The sequence below is a fragment of the Sprattus sprattus genome (assembly GCF_963457725.1).
Source record: "Sprattus sprattus genome assembly, chromosome: 13".
NCBI classification, from domain to species: Eukaryota; Metazoa; Chordata; class Actinopteri; order Clupeiformes; family Clupeidae; genus Sprattus; species Sprattus sprattus.
This window is the reverse complement of record NC_137911.1, coordinates 9,524,280-9,545,629: the sequence shown is the minus strand read 5'-3', so window position 1 is coordinate 9,545,629 and position 21,350 is coordinate 9,524,280. Positions and strand designations below refer to the sequence as shown.

Here is a 21,350-nt window from a genome sequence, read left to right as displayed (position 1 = left end):
GCACAGGCTGCAACCCCTATGAAGTACCTGCTGCTGCTGCTGTTGATGTTGCTGCTGACAAATAGAGGGCTGTTGGTGTGCCTTGTGCTGCTGTTGTTGTGAATTCGAGAGGTGGTGGTGATGATGATGGTGGTGGTGTTGTTGTTGTTGTTGCTGCTGCTGCTGCTCCTGTTGGTGTTGTTGTTGTTGTATATTTCGCGTGGTTCCGCACCCCTGCCTGCTTTCTGTTTTGCCGCGCCGCTTGGCTCCGGCGGAAGTACTCGTGAGTTTGAGGAGAGCGGCCGCATTCAGCCCTGCCAGGCGTCGCGGCGTGGGGCTGTCCAGACTCAGCTGGTCCACTTCCTTCTCGTCCAACTTGGCCTTTTTGTGTTTTTTGGGACTCGGACACCCCTCTGTGTCTGGCGTCCTCTTTCTGCCTTGAGCTGAACCTTTTGAGCTGCCTGCTTCCTTAGCTGGGTCTTTAGCCAGATTAGCAGATTCCCCTTTCAAAGCAGGACACTGCTGCTGCTGTTGCTTCTTTGTGTGCCTGGACCCTTGCTTGGGGTACTCTCTGTCGAACAGCAGGCTGTTAACCGCCTCCGCATTGAGCGAGGCCAGCCTGCGCTTCCGCGGCTCCTGGGTGGGCTCCGAGAGCAAGCATAAGGCAGGTATTTCTGGTTTGGGGAGTTTGTTTTTTGGTAGTTGCGGCGGCAGAGGCACCTTCGACCTGCAGCATGCTTTGCAGCCCTTTTTTCGGCACTTGCAGGGTTTGTTCCTCCTTCTGCGCTCCCCGGTCCTCGGCCTGTTGCCTCTGCTCCTCCTGCGCCCGTCCTCAGCGGCCGTCTGGCCCTCGCCCTCCTCCAGCCGCGTGAGCACCACACAGCAGTTGCGCGTGCCAAGATCGCCCAGTCGGCCCCTCAGAGGGTACATCTTCCTGTCCAGCTCCGTGCTTAAACCTTTTGCCTCCCTCTCTCCCTCTTTAGCCCGACTCCTTCTGATCTTGGCCTTGGTTTTCTGGGTCCGCTGGTCTTGTCTTGGGCTCTTGAGCCAGACTCGTCCCATGGTTTCAGCATGTGTGGGGCTGCCCACCTGGTCCCAAGACTCACTCCGGTTTCGCCACAGAGGTCCCCTCTGACACGCATGGGTCATCACACGCTTCCATTCAGATCCTGTTAGGGGAAAATTGAAAAAACCACAGTTCAGCACATATTTCAGGACATTACCTAACCAACCAATATTGAATTGCACTCAAATGGCAGACTGCTTAGACCTAAATCCAAGCAGTATGAATTTGTAAAGTTTAACTTTTTATTTCAGTGGTTTGACTAAGCTTGCCCCCACCTACCTTCAAGAAGGTGATTATGGGAATTCCTAAGGTCACCACGACTGTATACACAATGGGTGAATTGTACAGTAGTGTACCTTAATGGCATAGCAAATTACAAACCCATAATTAACATAATTATCTGGCAGACTGCAACTTGGAAACAACTGATTATCTGGGCTTGCACTGAGGGTTTCAAGAAAACATAGGGTAAAGGAAAACTCCTTGAGATACCAATTATTCCTCTCAGGGATACTGGATACAAATCAGGTTTCATACTGTTGTTTAAACAGATTTGTGCTGCAGACATACATGCAGGATAATGATTTAGTCTCAACTTTACCTCTGCAGTGTGCAAAAACAGTAAGATTGGCATGCTCACAACTCCAAAATTGTGGGAACTAAATTTGACCTTGACCTTGACTTTGAGTCGTCTCAAAGCCGAGCCATTAAGTTTACCTTGAACACCTACTGTGCCACAGTCCCTAGTCATCATCTTAACCTCCCTTCCTACTTTGAACTTTAGGTCAGATCTTGAAAGCCAGCCTTAACCTCTTACTTCCTGGCACTGCTGTGACCTGTGGCATGAAGAGAATCAAGGGACTCCCCAGGACTTCCTTCTGGCCCACGCTGCTGTTGTAAATCCAGAGGATCTATCATAAACAAGACATGATGCTTGTCACTCTGACAGTTTGTCAGCGCATGACAAGTGGCACAACTCTTCCCCTAAAGCACTCGGCTTGTCATTCAATGCGTCCTGCCTTGCCAAGCGATATAAACAGGGAACTGCATCGAGAGTAAAGTTAGAAGGTGCATCTGTATTTTAACAGTAATGACAGCCATTGAAAGATGTCCGTGGTATTTTTCTGAGGGGATATTTTTCAACATCTTTTAAAATATTTTCCGCTTTTACTTACTGTATATACTAGACAACTGTAGAGGGTTCAGCTACAACACTCATACACTCAACTACACAATAACACAATAGACTGCTTAAAATAAATATATTTAAAGAAATATATGCTTAGCAGGGGTTTAAACTTAGCTGGGTGTACGCAGCTCTCCAAACTCTAATCATGTCTAAACAGCAATTAGCCGTTCAAACATCCTACCCTTCAGCCAAACACATCAAAGACATATTTGAAGTGTAGACTTGTCCCGAGGCATATCAAAGCTCTGTGAAAACTGCTCAGTCCTCTTCTTTCTATTACCTCGACATCCTGCTTCACACCAATCACTGGGCCTCACGCTTAAGGTCTCAAGTTGTGCATATGAACAGATTCATTCTTAAAAATTACAGTGTAATAGCTTTATTTGGTATTGTGTAATGCAGTGTAACTTATTCCATAAAAATGAGTAATTGCACATTGAGACACGTGTCCTAGGGTTTGCATTTTTTAGGGTTAGACTATATGTATCACTGTGCTGTTAATGCCTGGTGTGTTACACTGTACTTAACAGTAGTATTACAATGTAACAAGCGTTGTGTGATATCAAGTGTGTCTTGGGCCCAGATGTATTTCAACAGCAGTTGGACCAGTTTTACAAGTCATATACAATAAGAACTTTGTTCTCCACAGCCAAAATAAAACTTTAGCTGTGACTAAGAACTAGATTTAAATCTGTTTTAATAATTTCAGAATAGAGCTTGACCCCAAAAAGCACACCATCACATTTGACATTATTACTCTTTTAAATGTATGGACAATTTTAACATCAATTTAAAGTGATACTGGTAGTTTCTGGAGACTCTCTCTTGGGTTATATTTCTAATTCCAGTTTCAAATCAACCTGTGTCTCAATTTCAGATAGCCAGCCTCAAGTGGCAGTAATGACTACACGTATGTTCCCATTTCCATTCTTTCTTACTCCCACTCATCTCTATAAAATGACATTTTACACATGACAAAGCTCCAAACGAATGAACAAAATACCTGGCCTTTCATGACGTTTTTGGGGATGTTGGTTGAGCTAATTCACAGTCCTAGTGGATGTCTATACATTTTTGAGAGAGTTGTACAATGCTGGCCATTCACAGCACTGTTCTAAGGCCTCAAATGATAAGCTGGATTTGACATCTCACTGCAAGCAGCACAAGACAGTTTGATTAGGCTAAGGTGCATCTGTGCCTTTGACCCACATCTTCTTTTTTTACTGGTCAGATATTCTCATTTACGCAGCATCTCAAAATCATCCTGTACACACAACTCTCTGCACACAGAATGCCCAGGGACAAGGGCTGATCATTACACTAAATACATGAAACGAAACATAATCCTCAAATACTCCCATTTGCACAGCAGCATAAACAAAAATATTAATTTAGGTTGGCCTGTGGGATAAAACCAAGAACTTAAGCAAAAAGCAACCATTATTCTCATTTACAGATCTCATTAAAACATAATTTGGAGCATTTGCCTACGATCAGTTTTATGCGTTGTATAGATAGCAGGCTACTGGTTTTGTTTACTGTTGCTTAGCAACATGTGATACGTTTTTCAATAAGGTGCTGGAGACGAGCTTCAACTTAATTTAAAGCTGCATTGATCTCCCCAAAAACAGTAAAGCCCAACTGCTGTATAAACACAATGGTTTACTCACTCAATCAACAGCATTAAAATCACATCAGATGTTCTAATAGTGAGGATAACCATGCAACCATAACATTACATAATCATGTATCCAATAGTATAGCAAAGTGAAATGAACAAAGTTCAGCTTCATTAATAAGATATTACATTTACAATCCCTCAGCTAAGAACACAATAGGCTGCACCAGCAGGTCCCATTTCAAAGCTAGCTAGCTTGCCTTGATCTGTCACTTACCACCAACTGAATATCATAAAGGCAGCACCTGCACCAATGCCACCCCACGCTCATTTGAACTTTGAACTTTGACAGGAAGTCTCTCTGTCCATTAGTCTTTTTTTTCCCTACCAATTTCAAAAGTGTAAGAAATAATAAGTAATAATAGTAATAAATTACATTTTAATCTGCAGATTTTTTTAAGTTAATGGTGAGTGTGCCAGTTTAAGATTTTGATGGAACAGGCACATTCGGGCACACCCGTGGCTAGGCGCATGTTTTGGCAACAAAGGAAAAAAATCCCCTTGGAAGCTCCAATTTCAGAATCTTTCCTTCCACACGTGTTACCCATTCTCCAGTTCAGTTCCTGGAGAACTTCACCCAAAGTGTCAGTCACACTGCAGTGGCATCCCACGCTTGCTAATTACACCCCTCTGGTGCAACACCAAGCAGGAGGCACACTCACTGCTCTAAAAATAATCCATTCACTCAGGAGCACTTTGGGATCCAGCTTCTGGACTTGATGAGGTCATGTCTATGTCACTAACTGAAACTGCCATTTTCCTGTTTTTAAGATTTACTACTTCAAACCAGGAAAAAGTGTTTTGCTACGAGACCTGGAGTGTAGTTTAATATGAAAAGGGAGCGTTGGAAGTGATATACAGCTTCCGTGGATAAAGAAACCTCTCGTAAAACTGACATATTTTGTAATCTCGACAAAAGCCCTTTGAACATCCATGTACAGAGACTGAAGGGCAGAAAATGCATGTGTCTATGATGGGCTGTCACACGATGGACTGTCATTATTCTTGTACAGAGAATTTCCCTCAGTATAGAGTAATTGATCTTAACTGCGCTGGTATAGGCATTATTAGTCTTCCAGTGCATCAAACATAACCGGTCACAGTATGGAAAATTGCTTTACATATTCCCTTATGTACACATTGACATTTATGTAAATCTCACGGGGGAAATATCTTATAGATGTTTTCATGGTTTGTTGGGCTGAAAGTTGAACTCAAAATCTTTAACTCTTCTTCTAACTATTGATTTGTTGAAGGACAACTTCACGAACACTCCTCTCAAAGGCATCTCAGGTTAATATGGCACCAGAGGAAATTCACACCTGAGTGCTTTGTCCTATCGACAAGCTCCCAACCTCTGCTCCCCTCTCAATTAATGGACACATCGTCCTTTGAAAATGCAATATTGGTTCGTTTTGCAAATAACCTTTAGATTGTGGGGTGATTCTCGACCAAATCCACACACCCCTTACCCGTAAATGAAGCTGTACTGTAAATGCAAGCATATCCTTTCATGTGGCCATGCAATTACATTTCCCATCGAACATCCTAGCGATTCGTGAATCAGACTGAAAGCATGATATGACTCAGATGCTTTTCAAAGAGCATCAGCCATTCAAGTACGGTTTTTCAAAACTGTGTTTGGGGGCCTTGCACATCAATGATGGACAGAAAATTGTAGAAGACAGAGAGACAGCACTTAGTTGTAATGCTGAAGCAAGATAAGCCAATTACATCTGCTAAGGGTCAGTCAACAAATTGTGTTTTAAAACAGGAAAATGGTTCACTGATGTCTTCATGGAGAGACAGTGAATGATGAACAGACATGACATGCAATCAGCCTGACATTACAGTGGCCCATAACTTTGGTTCACCATTATTTCCACTCTTTTAGTGTTGTGGACTGTTAACTCGCTGAACCGCGAATAATGATACACAAGACGGAAGAACTAGTTCTCCTTAACAAGCATGTACAAAAAAATACCAGACAACACGCTGAAGGAGGTCAGGTCAGATTCCGTGTACCGAATTTAGTGGTGAACTACTGACCCAAAGGACCCGATAAACTTGAGGAACATCCGAGCTTAGACATGAGCATGATAATTAAATGTGAGTCTTGGGTGAAATTATACATGAAAATATAGCAACCTATGCGGGAGATGTGGAAAGAAACGGGGAATCAGGTGATGGCTAAGAAGAATTTATGGTAAGTCCTCAATTATCGGTGTGTGACATTTGAGAGCAGCCTACACACAAGAGCTGTGGATCTCGCATTGGCAGCCTAGACTGTCTCCGAAAATCCACCCGCCTCGAGGAAAAGTCTCCCACTGTAAGATGTGATATAGGGTAGAATCCAACTAAAAACTGTGCGAAGCGAGCTTCATTAGACCGCCTCATAATAGTGAGAAAATAGGAGATTGAGACAACTTCAGTTGAGAACAGACATTCCGACCATCAGATGTCGGACCAGATATATTGCTCAACCTGATGGTGAATAAGAAGTGGCATCACCATACTAGCGATGCCCCTATGGGGTTTGAACTCAGGTGTGGAAAATGAGCGGATTATAGCCTACACGAATCACAGGGAATTCGCAGGAATCACATTTGGGCTGTCTATATACTTTACGCTAAATATTAAAGAGACTGAAGCACATAGATACGATGAACAAACCCTATAGCTCTGTGTTGGGCGCAGCTTGTGCAGGGCGTATCACAGATTCCGAATGTGCACTGAGCACACCTCGCTTTGGTTTGTCAATATGCTAATTGATTTAGAACCATGCTAATAAAACACAAACTATCCAATTTAACGTCTTATTACCATCCCAGTGCGGCGCTGTATATTAAAAGCAATCCAAATCATTGTGGAATAAAAGTGAATGTTTGAAATACTGCATCATAAAACTGGCATCAGAGAGGAGGAGAAAGCCCATTAACGATATAACAATCCACGATATACAACTGAGCCAAATTATCCCAAAATTCAGATCCCACAGCGGAAAACGACATGATAGCTGTTAACAGGATCAAATGTTTCTGCCTCGATACAGAGTAGCCTAACGCCGATGCATAGCCATGCAGAGCAACTATGGCCTCAATTGAGTGCAAATAATCTATTTTGTTTATGCTATTACAACATTACACACACAAAACACCCGGCTACCGCACACAGTCGAAATAAGCACAGGATAAACCAGAAAGGATTCGTTTAATTTACCTGAGAACCCATGGGGAGCATCGGTTCGGGATTAAAACAGTTCAGTCCTTCTTGAGAATATACTCCTCCCTTTCGAAAGAAATATCGGTATATCGATGGTTAATTGCGAAATAGATCGCGAATATCCACAGCTGACAAGACACGTTAAAACGGTGACCTACTTCCGAAGTAGCATGCTCAAGACAATATTCATGCGCTGCATTCGCAGACCTGCTGTTGCGCTGGGACATCTAGCTGGTAACACATCGTTAGATCGCAGAGAAACTGCGTGGTGGACACGGTCGTCTCAACGACCAAGGGACATTTTACATTAACAAACTAAGGCTTTAGCCTATATCTTCTCGGAAACGCCAAATGCTCTTGGATGTCGGAATTTCCTCTGCTCGGTGCCAGTAGCCTAAAGCCCACTGCCCATGTCAACACCACTGATATTACGTAATCTACACCTCTCTGTTGGTCCCACCTTAAACTTCCACCAAAGCCACGGCAAGGTGACGTCGAAACCAATATTGATCCAAAAGTTTTGTGCAACTAAGAAAGTGCACGATCAAGATAACAAATTTTCTTCATGAGTCAGGTCCAATCGCAAATACCCTGGCTTTAGCAAAACCACATTTCTACCAATGGCAACAAAGGACCGTATGACGTGTCGTTGCCCCAATGAAATAAACTAGGCTACTATTTCGCTTTTCTACACTAACGAATCTTTAAAGAAATTCAATTTGATTACCCTCACTTATTTTACGTTGAGAAGCCACCAACAACGGTCTTGGTCATAAGTGAGGTGCGAGTTTCAATGAGAGGTCCAGAGGAGTGGGGGAGGGGAGGAGCGCATTTGGGGGATATTCATCCCTCTGCCTTGGCTATCCGTCTGGTACTCTCCCCACAATTGAATGGGGTGAGTTACACATCACCCTTCAGTTCACAACTATTTCTGACACAATAATTAATAATGGTGAACATTTCACATAATCCATTGACTCTGCACGTGTTGGCTTACATTCGCAGTAACCTATGTATGGCTTTTTTTATTTAATTTGTTTTATTTACAGTCTTAGGCATGTTTATCGGAAGACTAAGTGATTTACAATATGCTCTTCAATATGTTTCCCCGATAGTCTGTCAACTACTGGTATTGAACAGTTAAAAGTGTGTGTGTGTGGGGGGGGGGGGGGGGGGGTAAATAGAGCAAAGGGTGCTCATCTGTTGATTGGTTATTTTAGATGCAGTCATTGAGTTTTGCGTATAAATGTTTATTTGAAAAACTAAGCTTATTATTACGCGCCTATAAGGCTACTTGACCGTTAGTTTAAAGGTTTCAAACGCTAGCATTGGCAGTACCGCCATGTGCGTAGGGTTAAGCCTATACGTAACAAAATTGTGACCCCTCATAATAGTTAACCATCTAGCTAATTCAGCATGTTGGCTAGCTCACTATACAATCTTGGAGCTGACCTAAGTGCTGAAATAACGTTGCGACGCTTAGCTGTGCTATACACAATAGCTGATCAACTATCAAGGAATCTCGCAACGCACTTGAATGATACGCAGCTGTGACACTATATACAAATCCCAAAAGCACCACAAACTGTAGTCTAAATTTACGCCCATATATTACTACAACAAGGGCACATATATCAGCAAAATATCGTAAAAAAATATTCTAGAAATGTTGCTTAAGTCAGAGCCTATGTAAACATTACTGGTGCTTAATTCTAACTCACTCACGACAAACAGTATTACTGAGTAATATTGGGACATATCGGGACAGCTGTTCCCTTTAATCAAACACATACAAAATGTATACATTCTTAAAGCATAGATAATGCATCTTTAATTGACGCAGAGGCTTTTTAATGATGATGAACTACATCTGTAATTACATCTACAGCAGCTACACCTGTTGTCTTATAGTAGCCTACACCCAACAGTTGTCCCCTTCTTTAAAAAAAAAAAAAAAAAAAACGAAAACAGTCTTAAAGAGCAGGCAAGATTACAAAATACTTCAAAATGTCCAGGGGGGCTTGGAGCGGAGAACATTACACTGATCGTGAGTGACAAGGGAAGCTGGTGGAGTCATTTAACCAAACCTGTTCATTTCTGGTGGATGATCTCAGCAGTGCTGTCAGAGGCGCAAGGTGACGATCCGACTGGCTTTCGGCACTCGTAATGATGTGTGAGGCGCGCGGGAGAGAGCGGCATGGAGCAGACACCGGGGCCGGCTTTCACAACAATCGGGCAGAGCTGTCTGACTGGCAGGATATTTCACAGGTACTGTGAAGCACCACCTCTCTCTGGTTCTTTTACATAATTAGTCAAAATGACAAAGTTGGGGTGGGGGATGAAAAAAATTGATTGTTGGATTCTTAATCGCGTAGGAAAAAGGCAGCGGCAGTCTTTCCATAGCTTTGTAGAAATGCTGCTTTTATGGCCCCTGTCAAGCACGCCTACAGCCGATGAACTCTGTCTCACCAAGAGCAAAAAGGTCCCCCACCTGACCATCACCTAAAAGGGGGTGACCGGAAACAGACAACACAGTCCACACAGGTATTTGACCTCATCTTATCAGTGAACACACACATGTCTGCACACATTCACAAAAACAGGCAGACACACACACATATTCACACACAGGCAGACAGACACACAAACACACATCCCAACATCCCCTGTCTCTCTATTCCACAAGGTGCTGTGTGTTTATGGGGTGGGAAGAGGAGGACAAAAAAACAAACAGTCAATTTCCGTTGGGCAATCATCACAACACCTACCCTGACAGCTCCACGCCACCCATCTGCATGCTGACATTTAAAGCTGCAATGGCCGCGGACGAGGCAACGGATATTGAAGACACACTGCTGCCGCTTGCCCGCTGAGTCACCAAGCTCAGGAAACAGACCCAGGCACAGCAGTGTTGACTCGAACACGACGTGCCTCAAACAAAAAGGCCACATTCGGTCAGGATGAACTTCGAACCCCCCCCGCCCCCCCCCCCCAAAAAAAATCCTGAATGCCAGACAGCCATAAGCAGCCTACTCTCAGGTAATCTACTCACTGACCAGGCTCCAGCCTCTCTACAGGAAACCCTACTCATGTTCGTTAAAGTGTCTGATCATCCCAGGGAGATGGTGGCACTTTCAGCAGGTCGGCGCGCTGTCCCATCTTAATGCCCTTAACGCTGTTGGGCTGTCAAGGTAATTTACAGAAAACAGCCGGAGTGCGCCTGTGACCATGGGAGAGATTTTCTTTTTTTAACGATAGCTTTGACCTCTGAGGTGACGGGCGTAAATGAACAGCACTTAACACGGTCAAGAACCCGCCATTCTCCCCCTAATCCTATTTGCTATTAATCTGCTTGATAAGACGATATGCATCAATTAGGTGATGAAAACAACTGCCTTGGGGTCTTACATATTCAGTGGCTTAGATCTCAAACTGAAATAGCTCTGCGACCCTTTCTATTTTTTTCTCTCCCAGGTTTGATCATCAGCCAATATGGCTGCGAGGCGGTGTTCTATGGAAAGAATCACAAATTAGTGTGTGCTTTCATGTTTGGCTGTCGGAATGTACATACTCTAGAGTTTCATTCTTGACTTGCTCTTATCCAGCGATCAGGTGTGTCTTCACACAAGGCTGTTCAGCAAAAAGGCTCCAGAGGAACTGACTCACGAATGTGAATTCCAGTGGTCTGTGGTGACACCAATCAGTTCTGTTCTATGTTGCAAAAACAGGAAGGTGGTCAGATTGATATTCCTTTTCTGTGGCTGTGGATGATGTTGTAGGAGCAATTGACATTCAAATGACATTCCTCTTAGAAGGTGTTGTTGAATCTTAGGATCTATGTACTTCTCTTGAATGTATAACTTAATTACTTCAGTGTTTGACTTCTGGGGGGCAAAAACAGCTCACTGATAATCAGGCTGCTCTTTAGATCCCCCTTGCCAGTAAATGCCGGTAAAATGGTTCTCAGTCATCTCTGGAGGTCAGCAGCTCTGAACTCTGCAGGCTGCACACACACATTACCCCCTTACAACTCTCACCTAAACCAACACACAGATATACTCTCCTGCCAGAAGCACACATCACGTGACTGTATTTACATGGGAAATACATTTCTCTCCAACCTCTCCCCACAACGACCACTACTCAGATATGCAACGGCTCATCACATTCCAACCAGTTCCATACATGAAATGCTGAAGGTACCTCTGATACACACTACGGAGAATGTGCCTACTGCAGGTGGAAGCACAAATAAATGCTAACGGAGGAAGGTGTACAGAGTGCTCGCGATGTACTCATTATGTTTACAGAGGAATATTCTGTCACTCAGCGCGGAGTAGCGATGTTGGGAACAGGAGCATGATTTACATAAACACTCAGCAGCCTTGTGTTTTCTCACTTTCTCACCCAGCACAAGCACTCCGGTCAGCCCATGAGATAACATCCTTCTATATTTACTCTAAAGAAAACAGTTTATGTAAAAACATATCCACAAACGAAACTAAACACAAGTGCCATGCCAACCAGTGACCACAAAGCATGTTGTGCCAACATATTGCTTATCTTACATATTTGACATACGCTCTGTAACATATACTGTACTATGAATCCCTGAAGACTAAAGTAAGAACCATATTATATAACATAGTCATAGCACTACTTGCAACATCCAGCGAAATGCAAGTTTATATTACATATATAACACTCCCTTTGCTTTGAAAGATAGTCATGCTGATTAACTTCATTATATGAGACAGACCAATCAGGACAGTCAAGAGTAAAAACACAATTGAGGACTTTGGCATTTATGTGAATTTCCATGTTTATAAAGCACATTCCAGCTGAGGATATATTCAAATCTACTAAATCATAATGTCCCCTTTGCATTCTATGTGTCTGTACTATGAAAAGCTACTGAAAAAAGCTCAACCCACAGCAGTTAAATGCACCTTATGACTAATATGTCACTGAGAGAGGAAGTACTGTGTGTTTCTGTATGTTTGTGTGTGTGTCTGTGTGTGTCTTGTACTTTCATTTGTTTGAGTTTGTTGGGAGAGACTACTGGGTGACAGTTTGCCACCTCTGATCAGATAGAAAATGACACAGGCAGGCTTGTTAGCTGCTGCGTGTCCCGACTCGTCTTCAAAGAGACGCGAGCTACGCGAGGAGAGGTGACACGGTGGGGTGCACAAGAGGAGAGGTGACACAGGAGGGGGGTGGGGGAGTGTGCAACCAGGTGCCTGGGTGAGCCCATTCAGTGCATGGCAGAAAATGTCCTCTGAAATCACACGTTTGCTTATTTTCATACTTTCCTGCCTTCTTTCTTGGTTTCTTCCGTTCTTTCTTTCTTTCTTTCTTTTGTCATTTCTCACATTCTTTCTTTCTTCCTTTCTTTCTTTCTCTCTCTCACTTTCCATCTTTTCTTTTTCCTTTCTTCCATTTTCCTTTCACTCCTTCCTTACTGCATGGTTGAAAACAAACCCAAAGGCTCCTGCTCTTGGACAGACTTCAGTGATGAAGTGGTCTCTCACTGTTGTTGTCTTTTCAAAGCAGGAGGTGGTCTCCATCTCAAGGAAATTTACTGTGCTCCACAATGACTCCAATCTGCGACCTGCCTTACGTCATCTCCATCTGTGGATGCAAAAGCTCTTCCCCATTACTGCACAAATGAACGAGGACTTGTTTCTTTCGAGGGTTGTTTCTTTTTTCCTCTCATCCGTCCCACTCTCATAAATGGGATTTACCGTCCACTTCAAGTAAACACTATTGAGAGCGATAATGCAGTGGAGAGGCTTCTTCTCCACTCACTCTCATCCACCGCAGCTGTGTACAGTACGCACCAACAGCTGACTCTGGTTTTGGCGACACCTCCCCCCACGCACACCTCCTCCTTGTCTGTCTTGTCCACCCCCAGCACAGCCAAACCCCCCTGTGCAGACCTCCTCTCTCCTCCTAAAAGACCAGTTAATTTCCCAGCTGTGGCTTTGGCCCGAGCCCAGGTTACGTCTGATGTGTTTAAGGTTTTTTGGCCATATGAAGTGAATTATCTGCTGCAAACAACTGGGCAGGCCTGAAAATCCCCCAGACAAGTTACTTAGACGTAGACACAAAACATACACACACACACACACACACACACACACACACACACACACACACACACACACACATACATGCCCTGACACAGACACATAAACATACACAAAAACAGACATAGACACAGACACACTGTGGTGGTGAACATGACGCTGAGGTATTAGGAGCTATGGAGTGGAAACAGCTTTCAAGTGAGGCTAGAGATTTTTCACAGTTTGCCTTCTCTGGAGGATTCTCCTCTCGATAAAAGGCAGCAGAGGGGGGGGGGGGGTCGAGACTCAGAGATTCCACTACTCAGGCAAGCTGTATCACAGTAGAAGCAGCACAGCACAGCTCAGTTAAGTGCAACACAACACAGCTCAGCATAGCACAGCACAGCACAGCACAGCACAGCCCCGCCATGGCACGGAACAATGATTATAACAAGCACTTCACTTCCCACCATCCCACTCGGCCAAAGCAACACAACAGCCACTTCTGGAAACTCGTCAGCGAGAACAGCGAGAACAGCGTGACAGAGACAGGAACAAGGGGGAGCTGCTTCCTCAATCTCCTTCAGGAAAAAAACATCTCTTCCGCGTAAGATCTGATTCCACTGATCACTCAATCAATCAATCAATCAAAACTCATTCACAAAATAGCACTGTACACAAAATTGAGGTGAAAACATCTGCACTTATACCTGAGGGCATATCACATGGGACTCTGACATACTTTAGGTTTTTTTTTTCTCACTGTAACTTAAGATGGCCAGCACATGAGGAAATCATTGGCCCACGAGGGGTTAGACGGTGTAAATGAGACAGCATGTAGCACTGCCTTGCATACTTAACACTTCAGCTGTCAAATCTGTGAGCCTAACATGCTGGAGAAATACCTTAAAAAATCTATAACTTCCCATTTCTAGGAATAATACTGTACATCAAGGGAAGTATTGGTGAATTAAAGAACAACGACAGGGCATTTGTCATAAGGAAATGGGCGTAAATGTCTGTAGCTCAGCAGCCCCTATTGTAGTTTGCGAAGGTTATGGACCATTAGTCTAAATGCCAATTGCTGAGCACAAGCTGCCGTCTGTGCGGTTGGTGATCATAGATGATTTGCTGAGCACAAGATGTCCTGCTGTATAATCGCACGTGTTGCGTTCGATGATTCAACCATAAGGTCATCATCTATATGCAACTCGAGAGTCAGAAGCACCTGGGTTCTTCACTGCCTTCGTAATGATGTCATGGGCTTGCCCAGGGAGCTACGGTAACTCTTCCTTTTTTTCTCTCTTGCCATTTTCTGCTTCCAATTTGTAAAAAAGGCCACCATGATAGGGCATATCCGCTTGGCTAGCATCAGAGCCGTTACACCCACACACACACACAAACAAACAATTAATGTATCTTAACAATTTTTAGCATATACGGGACTGAAGGAACTGATAATACCTTTGAGGTTATCGGAGAGGGACCCAAACGCCATCACTACTTCATGGCCCCAATATGACAATGATCTAGTAGTGTAAGGTAAAATTGGATTTCACGGTCCGGCAAACACCAGCGCTCCACCAAGATCCCTCATTAGACTAGCTCTCTGAGAAAAGTAAACATGAGGCAGGATTCAAACATTAACTCAGCATGTTTCAAAACACAGCCTACCATACACACTCCTGATTTAATCAAATACATCCATCCAAAGAGAAACAGGAGGCCAGTTTACACTCTCGTGTTGGCATTCTTTAAAAAAAAAAAAAGCCCCAGCGGACCAGAGTTAGGTCAAAGCTATTTGAGGCAAAGCGTATTTGTGTGGTATGGCATCCAGAAACTCTAATTACTCTTCACATTAAGCACTGCATTAGATATCCTCACGAGTTCAACTTTCAAGGCTTTCATGTAGCTAATCCAATAATTATAGGACATTAACACTTAAATTAATTCAGTGATGAGATGACTGTGGGACTGCCTAACAGTAACAGGCTCTTCAGGCAGTGTTCACACTCCACACACAAATGCTTTCTCTGGTCAGCTGGCCCCCCAGCAGTCTGTCAGTGCAAGAAAGCACAATTGTACTGAAAAATACAAAGACTGCTTGTATCTGTTATACAGTGTTTTCCACAATATTACAGAGAATCCTTGGACGCATTCATGGTGTGGACTGAAGCAACTTCTGCCGTAGTAAAAATGAATCAACACTTCTTGGCAGAGGGCAAAGTGCAAAGATCGTTCAGTGTCACCTCGGGACCTACACCCGCCACGGCACTGGGTGGTCCTCTTTTTCTCCAGAAATAACACATGCTCAAGGGAACACACATACACATGCCTGTACATACACATCCTTGGCAAACACACACACACACACACACACCAGTCTACTACTACTCAGTGACTAACCCTAAGTTAAAGTGTAAAACCCAAAGAGAGGGCCATCAATTACTTTTTGGGGTACTTTTACGAGCTCTTAGCTTCTCTAAAAAAATGCTTGCATTTTGTAACATAGCTGACTAACTGGCCAAAAACCTAATACGCTGCGCTTCACAGAAGTATCCGTGGTGTGTATTATTACACATTATTTTCATTCATGGACTCTGCGAGGGTTTGGTTGCCAAATTGGAACTGCTGCGGTTCAACAGAAGAGAGAAAGGGAGGATGTAATTTTCTAATGCAGTTGCTGCATTAATGGAACTGAAATGGAATTGACACCCGACCTCTCTGGGTTACTGCCACATTTTAAATAACCAACAGGCCACCACCTCTGCCGCTCTGGCTCCTTGAGCAGAGAGTTAGATGAACAGAGAGAGAGGGGGGAGAGGAAAGCAGCCAGGGCTGCCAGCAGGGCTCTTTTTCCAGGGTGAATAGGATTATGCACGGGCTTCATGTAAGGTTTGAGGCTTTTTTTCATAATGGATTACAAATGAGCACTGACAATTTATTTGAGACAACTGTAAAGTGGTGCGTGGTCCGAATCTGATGAAGACCACGACATCTGGGAATGGCCTCTGGGCTATTATGATTGTCAGGAATTATTTATTATTCATTAAAAGACAGGTCCCCTCTGTAATGGTAACCTTCGGTCAGCATGCTGCTTCATATGCTGAAGGGAAAAAAAATGTTGTTACCGTAAAGATTGATTAGTTGCCAGTGCCTGACTGCTTTATTACTTCATAACGCGTTTGCCATCAAAATGTGGCACCTTCAGCACCCCAATAATTAGCATCAAGGTTATTGTGTGAGGGCTGATAAGTGATTGAGAATGGGGTCAACACAGAGAACAAAACAGACACAAAAACACACACACACACACACACACACACACACACACACACACATGCAATATATCTCTCAATTTAAATTCTCACACACACTCAAACATTCAAAACCGTTGTGCATACACACGCATTCTCTCTCACTCTTTCTCCCTCAAAGACACACTTACAAACACAATCACTCATACACAGCCTTTGTATATTCACACATATTGTCTCTTTCTCTCTGTCTCTCTCTCTCTCTCTCACACACACACACACACACACACACAAACTCTGCCTTTAAGTGGGTGTGCACCCATTCAAGATCTGTCTCTCTCTAAGTCTTTTTTTATGTTTCTCTCTCACACACATTTAGAGAGAGAGAGACAGGAGGGAGGTCATTACCACTTGTCGGTTTATTTGACAGTTTCAAAATAAAACAAACATTTTCAACAAAATGCCTTTAGCTTAACTTGATTGTCTGAGAGCAACTTGGCTCAGTTTTACCATAAGGTTCACCTCCTACGAACTGAAATTTGATAGGCCCACGGAAGCAGAACCACAACCCATCCAGTAGTGCCCACATGTAGGAAAGAAAACGAGCTTGGTGTGTGTGCGAGCAGATGTTCGATTCAAGTTGATCGCTCGTTACGGTGAGCCAGGATAATCTTAGATTTTAGAGAATCAACGTGGGAAGAAAATGGTCAAAACAAGACAGTCTTCCCTGCAAACGTGCAAATAATCAGCTTTTCACTCCCGAGAAGATGCCGTTAGACAACTACACATTGACCACCTTACGGGCGCAGCCAGTCATAAATTGTATTTAGAACTGTGAACGTAACTTAATAGGCTATCCCTTTTACGGCGCATTAAAGTTTCCACACAAGTATTCAAAAGCTCATTACAAGACAAAGTAACCAGACTACCATTTGGTAATCGACACATACCTCAATGCCAAACTCCTTGTGCCATGGGTGTAGATATTTTTATGGATATGAAAAGGCTGTAGTTGCGTAGTGTCTGTATCCAGTTGAGCCTCTACTCCGACTATGGATCGGCAACTAAATGAGCGTAGTCTACTCTGTCTTCATTCTTCGCTGCGTTTACTAAAAACTGAGATAACAAACACAATAGTGTGCATAGGTAATAATTACTGAGCAACGCTCTCGGTTACTTTTTTCGAACCATGTTCTTTTTACATAACAGCATCATCCGCTCTCTCCGTGTTGACGCATCACATGGGCAATATGGAGTGTCTTAAAGGGCCACGCACAAGTGGGGGGGAAACTAATAAAATGTGGAAGTACGTACAGTCCAAACTACATTAACAGCATTAACTCATAGACTATTGGATAATGCTCTCCTAGTCAATTTATGATTTTGACGTCTAGGTTTAAATCATTTGAATAAACGTTGGTTGGCAAACAAATGATCCACCTGCTGACAAAAGGGAGCACACAAAAGAAGAGGTTGACTGTGTCTTTGTGCTTCGGCCTACTAAGAGAGGTGACCTACCACAGTCAGCACTCTGGCTTGTGCTTTCAGGTGCCTTACGAAAACCAGACCACTGGATGAAGGCACTTCACAGCTAATGCGAACTCATCAACTCTCATTAGGAACATCTCCCCATGTGTACATAGTCTACTGTAGGCGTGGAAACTGATCATGGCATCAATAATAACATTTCTACAGGGAAGCCTGTGAAAGAAAGATAGAAAGAAACAAGACTGAGAGAGGATAGCAAAGAGATGGTGGCCTTTCAGGAGCACAGGAAACAGGAAGAGGCTGATCAGTAGGGTGTGGAGTATGAAGTATCATTTGCAGTTTATTTGTCGACTGAAGATGAAGATGAAGACGGTGTTGACAACGAAGAGAGAAACAGTGGAAGTCGTGAAATATTTAATGAAACTGTAAATAGTCTCTGTGGAATACTAAGATTGTCTTTTTCGAAAGCAAGGCAAGGCAGAACAGTGAAAGAAAAAAATGTCACCGAATAATGAGCAAATGAAAGATGACCCCTCCTTTAGAGCAAAGTTTTCCATGTTGTCTCAGAACCAGCGATTTCTTCTTTCAGTGACAGAGATCATGGCGGCCTTACACCGCAACCTCTTACACTTTGGCGTGGGTCTGATCATTAGACCAGCGCAGAGAGGTGGGGGAAGATTGTCTGGGCACGAACCCCCTAAGTCAGGCTGACAACCCCCCTCGTCTGAGCAGGTGTTGCTGCTGGCATTCCAGTTGTGACGACGCCTGCACATTTTGCCGCACAGGCTGCTGAGAGAGGCACAAAGGCACACGAGTCAAACGCCCTGTAATCTGAGAGTGGAGGACATCAGAGATAATATGCACGGATGTGTAGGCGTGTGTGTGTGTGTGTGTGTATGTATGACATCTGTGTTCAACACAAGAAATAGGTTAATGAGAAGCAAAAGGGCAATGTATTGATTGTATTAGTGATGCTGTAATGAATTTTACCTTTCCTGTAATAAGTTGTGATATCCACTGTAATTGTATCATTAATTCTGACTGTGCTTATGCTGAGAACAGCAAGTATCACCTTGTCTTTCTATGCTTGTGAAAAGGCAGTGTGAAACGTATTGAGTTTGACATTCAGGTAAGAAGTGCTGAATTTCACTTACAAGCATTGGGCTTCAACCTGAGCTTCTGTAATGTAAATAGGAAGCCTCCATTCAAAATGAATCGATCCCGTCATGTCATCAGGGTGTCATTCATCCTCAGTGACGGTTGAATAGCCAAAACAAACACCCCCCAAAAATACACATGCCCCAATAATTGAAAGCAGAAAGCAGAAACAAGCAAACTCATTTATGATAAAAAAAAAAAACATTTCACAGCAGAAGGGGCTGTTTTGTGCTCACATGCTTTGGGTTATTATGTGGATGGCAGTGACTCACTCAGGCTCAGAGGACCTGATGAGCGGCGCTGTAGAAATGTGGCTCAGAATCCTAATAAAAGCCTTTTTGCTCTTACAAGATGTTTTTTTTCTATCACAACCTTCCCTTCATTCAAAGACAGACATTACATTTTGAGACTATAGATTATGAATACGACTGAACCCATTTTAAAGATAAAAAAAATAAGATTTAACAAAACAAACTGAAACAAATCACACATAGGTGAAGTTCAGAGACATACATTTGAATATAGATGGAGATAATAAGACTAAACCAAACAACCTTAAAAACATAGTGATGGAAAAAAATATGTTTTCAATGCAGACTTAAATGAACAAACCAAAATAAATACCTAACTGATTATTCACAGGCTAATGTCCACTATATAGGATTTAGGTTCTTAACATACTGTACATACAGTACATACAGCATTTGATGCCTGTTGTTGTGACAAGGTTGAACTCCAATACAGTTCCTACTTTATCAACTCCGTCGATTGTCTGTATAACAAACTGTGTGTATGTGTGTTTGAGTGTGTGTGCACATGTGTGTGTTTGTGTGTGTGTGTGTGTGTGTGTGTGTGTGTGTGTGTGTGTGTGTTTGTGTTTATGTAATTGACAGGCCTATCATACTAAACAAAATTATCACATGTAATATGTACTGATACCATAAGTGTCAAAGGCTGCACATAACCTGCATGTGTTTTAATGCCATATGCGGAAATGTAATCACTGTTTTCAAATATTCCAAATGTGTGTGTGTGACATTGATGTCACCTCCTAAACGTCTTTCAAACTACACATGCAAGTTCTGCATTGCCGTTCTCTTCGCGTTGTACAAGACAGAGGGTGTCCATATCTCCCCTGTAAGATTCCATTGCCACTGGGGGAGAGGGACTTGCTCCCTATGCAATTCCGTTCTCCATACCCTGTGGGAATCCTCTCCTGAACATTAACATCAGCAAACAGCCTCTGTCTATATCTCTGTCATACTGTCACTTCATGGCAGCTGATATCTAATAACAGAGATGTGTGAAGGAGAAAAGAAAAATGGAGACATTAGAGAATAAAAGAAGAAAAACAGAGACATTAGAGTATAAGAGAAGACAAATGGAGTCACTAGAGAATAAGAGAAGAAAAATAGAGACATTAGAGAATAAGAGAAAGCAAAGCATTTTCAGGCAAAAGTAGTACTCTCATCATGACTCTGTAAAATACACTATCTATCGCTGTGTAGCCTGCCTGCAAACCTGTTAGACCTGAAGCGACTGCACTGACTAATTCAATTTTTTTTCTTTTGAGTGTGGCATAATCCACCACGGCCTCACTTACCCGTGTGTGTCTTTTTAAGTCATACACTCTTTAGAGTCAGGATCTTTTTTCTCTCAAAGGAGCACCATTGCATTTCACAAGAAGAAATACCAGATTGAATTCAGAGCACCGTTAAGGTTTACTAAATGTATCCTGTGCATGATTCCCAAGTGTTTCATAGCAGCCCCCACACTGCTGTTTAGTGTGGATACGTGGTCCTTTAACTCACTGGGCTGCTGCACGAGACACTGTTTCAGTCTCTGCTTCAGTCTAGTATGACACACAATGATGAGTAAGATGGAAGGCATTTGATGGAATTTGGTGCTTTCATGCTTTCATGTTTTACAATGATTCACAATTCTTCTGGTAACGCTCTAAACCAACTTTACAAACGTAAAGTAGTCATGTAATAAAGACCATGGATATGATAACATATTTAGTCAATTTTAATGACCAAAGCTCAAGGTAGCTGAAATGAATCCCATACAAGATTTGTACTGTGCTAATCTTGATACATTATTTAACAGTGCCAGACGATGGCCAGGCGACAGGCTTTTGACAAGCAAAGAGAAGACGTTTCAGCCCACCACAGTCCACCACAACTCCTGGGGCAGTCTTGCCTAAAACTAAACAAACAGAGCAGCAGGGAACAGACAGGCGTCA

General features: G+C 43.0%; 1 protein-coding gene across 1 annotated transcript in view; it reads right to left on the bottom strand.

The window, feature by feature from the left end:
• ltk (leukocyte receptor tyrosine kinase) overlaps positions 1 to 21,350 on the bottom strand; it is a 304,552-nt gene that overhangs the window by 188,270 nt on the left and 94,932 nt on the right. The window contains exons 32-33 of the mRNA XM_080850161.1: positions 1,863 to 1,956; positions 28 to 1,148 (exon numbers count right to left, since the gene is read on the bottom strand). Coding sequence (XP_080706287.1) covers positions 28 to 1,148; positions 1,863 to 1,956 — 1,215 coding nt within the window. The remainder of the gene's footprint in view (positions 1 to 27; positions 1,149 to 1,862; positions 1,957 to 21,350) is intronic.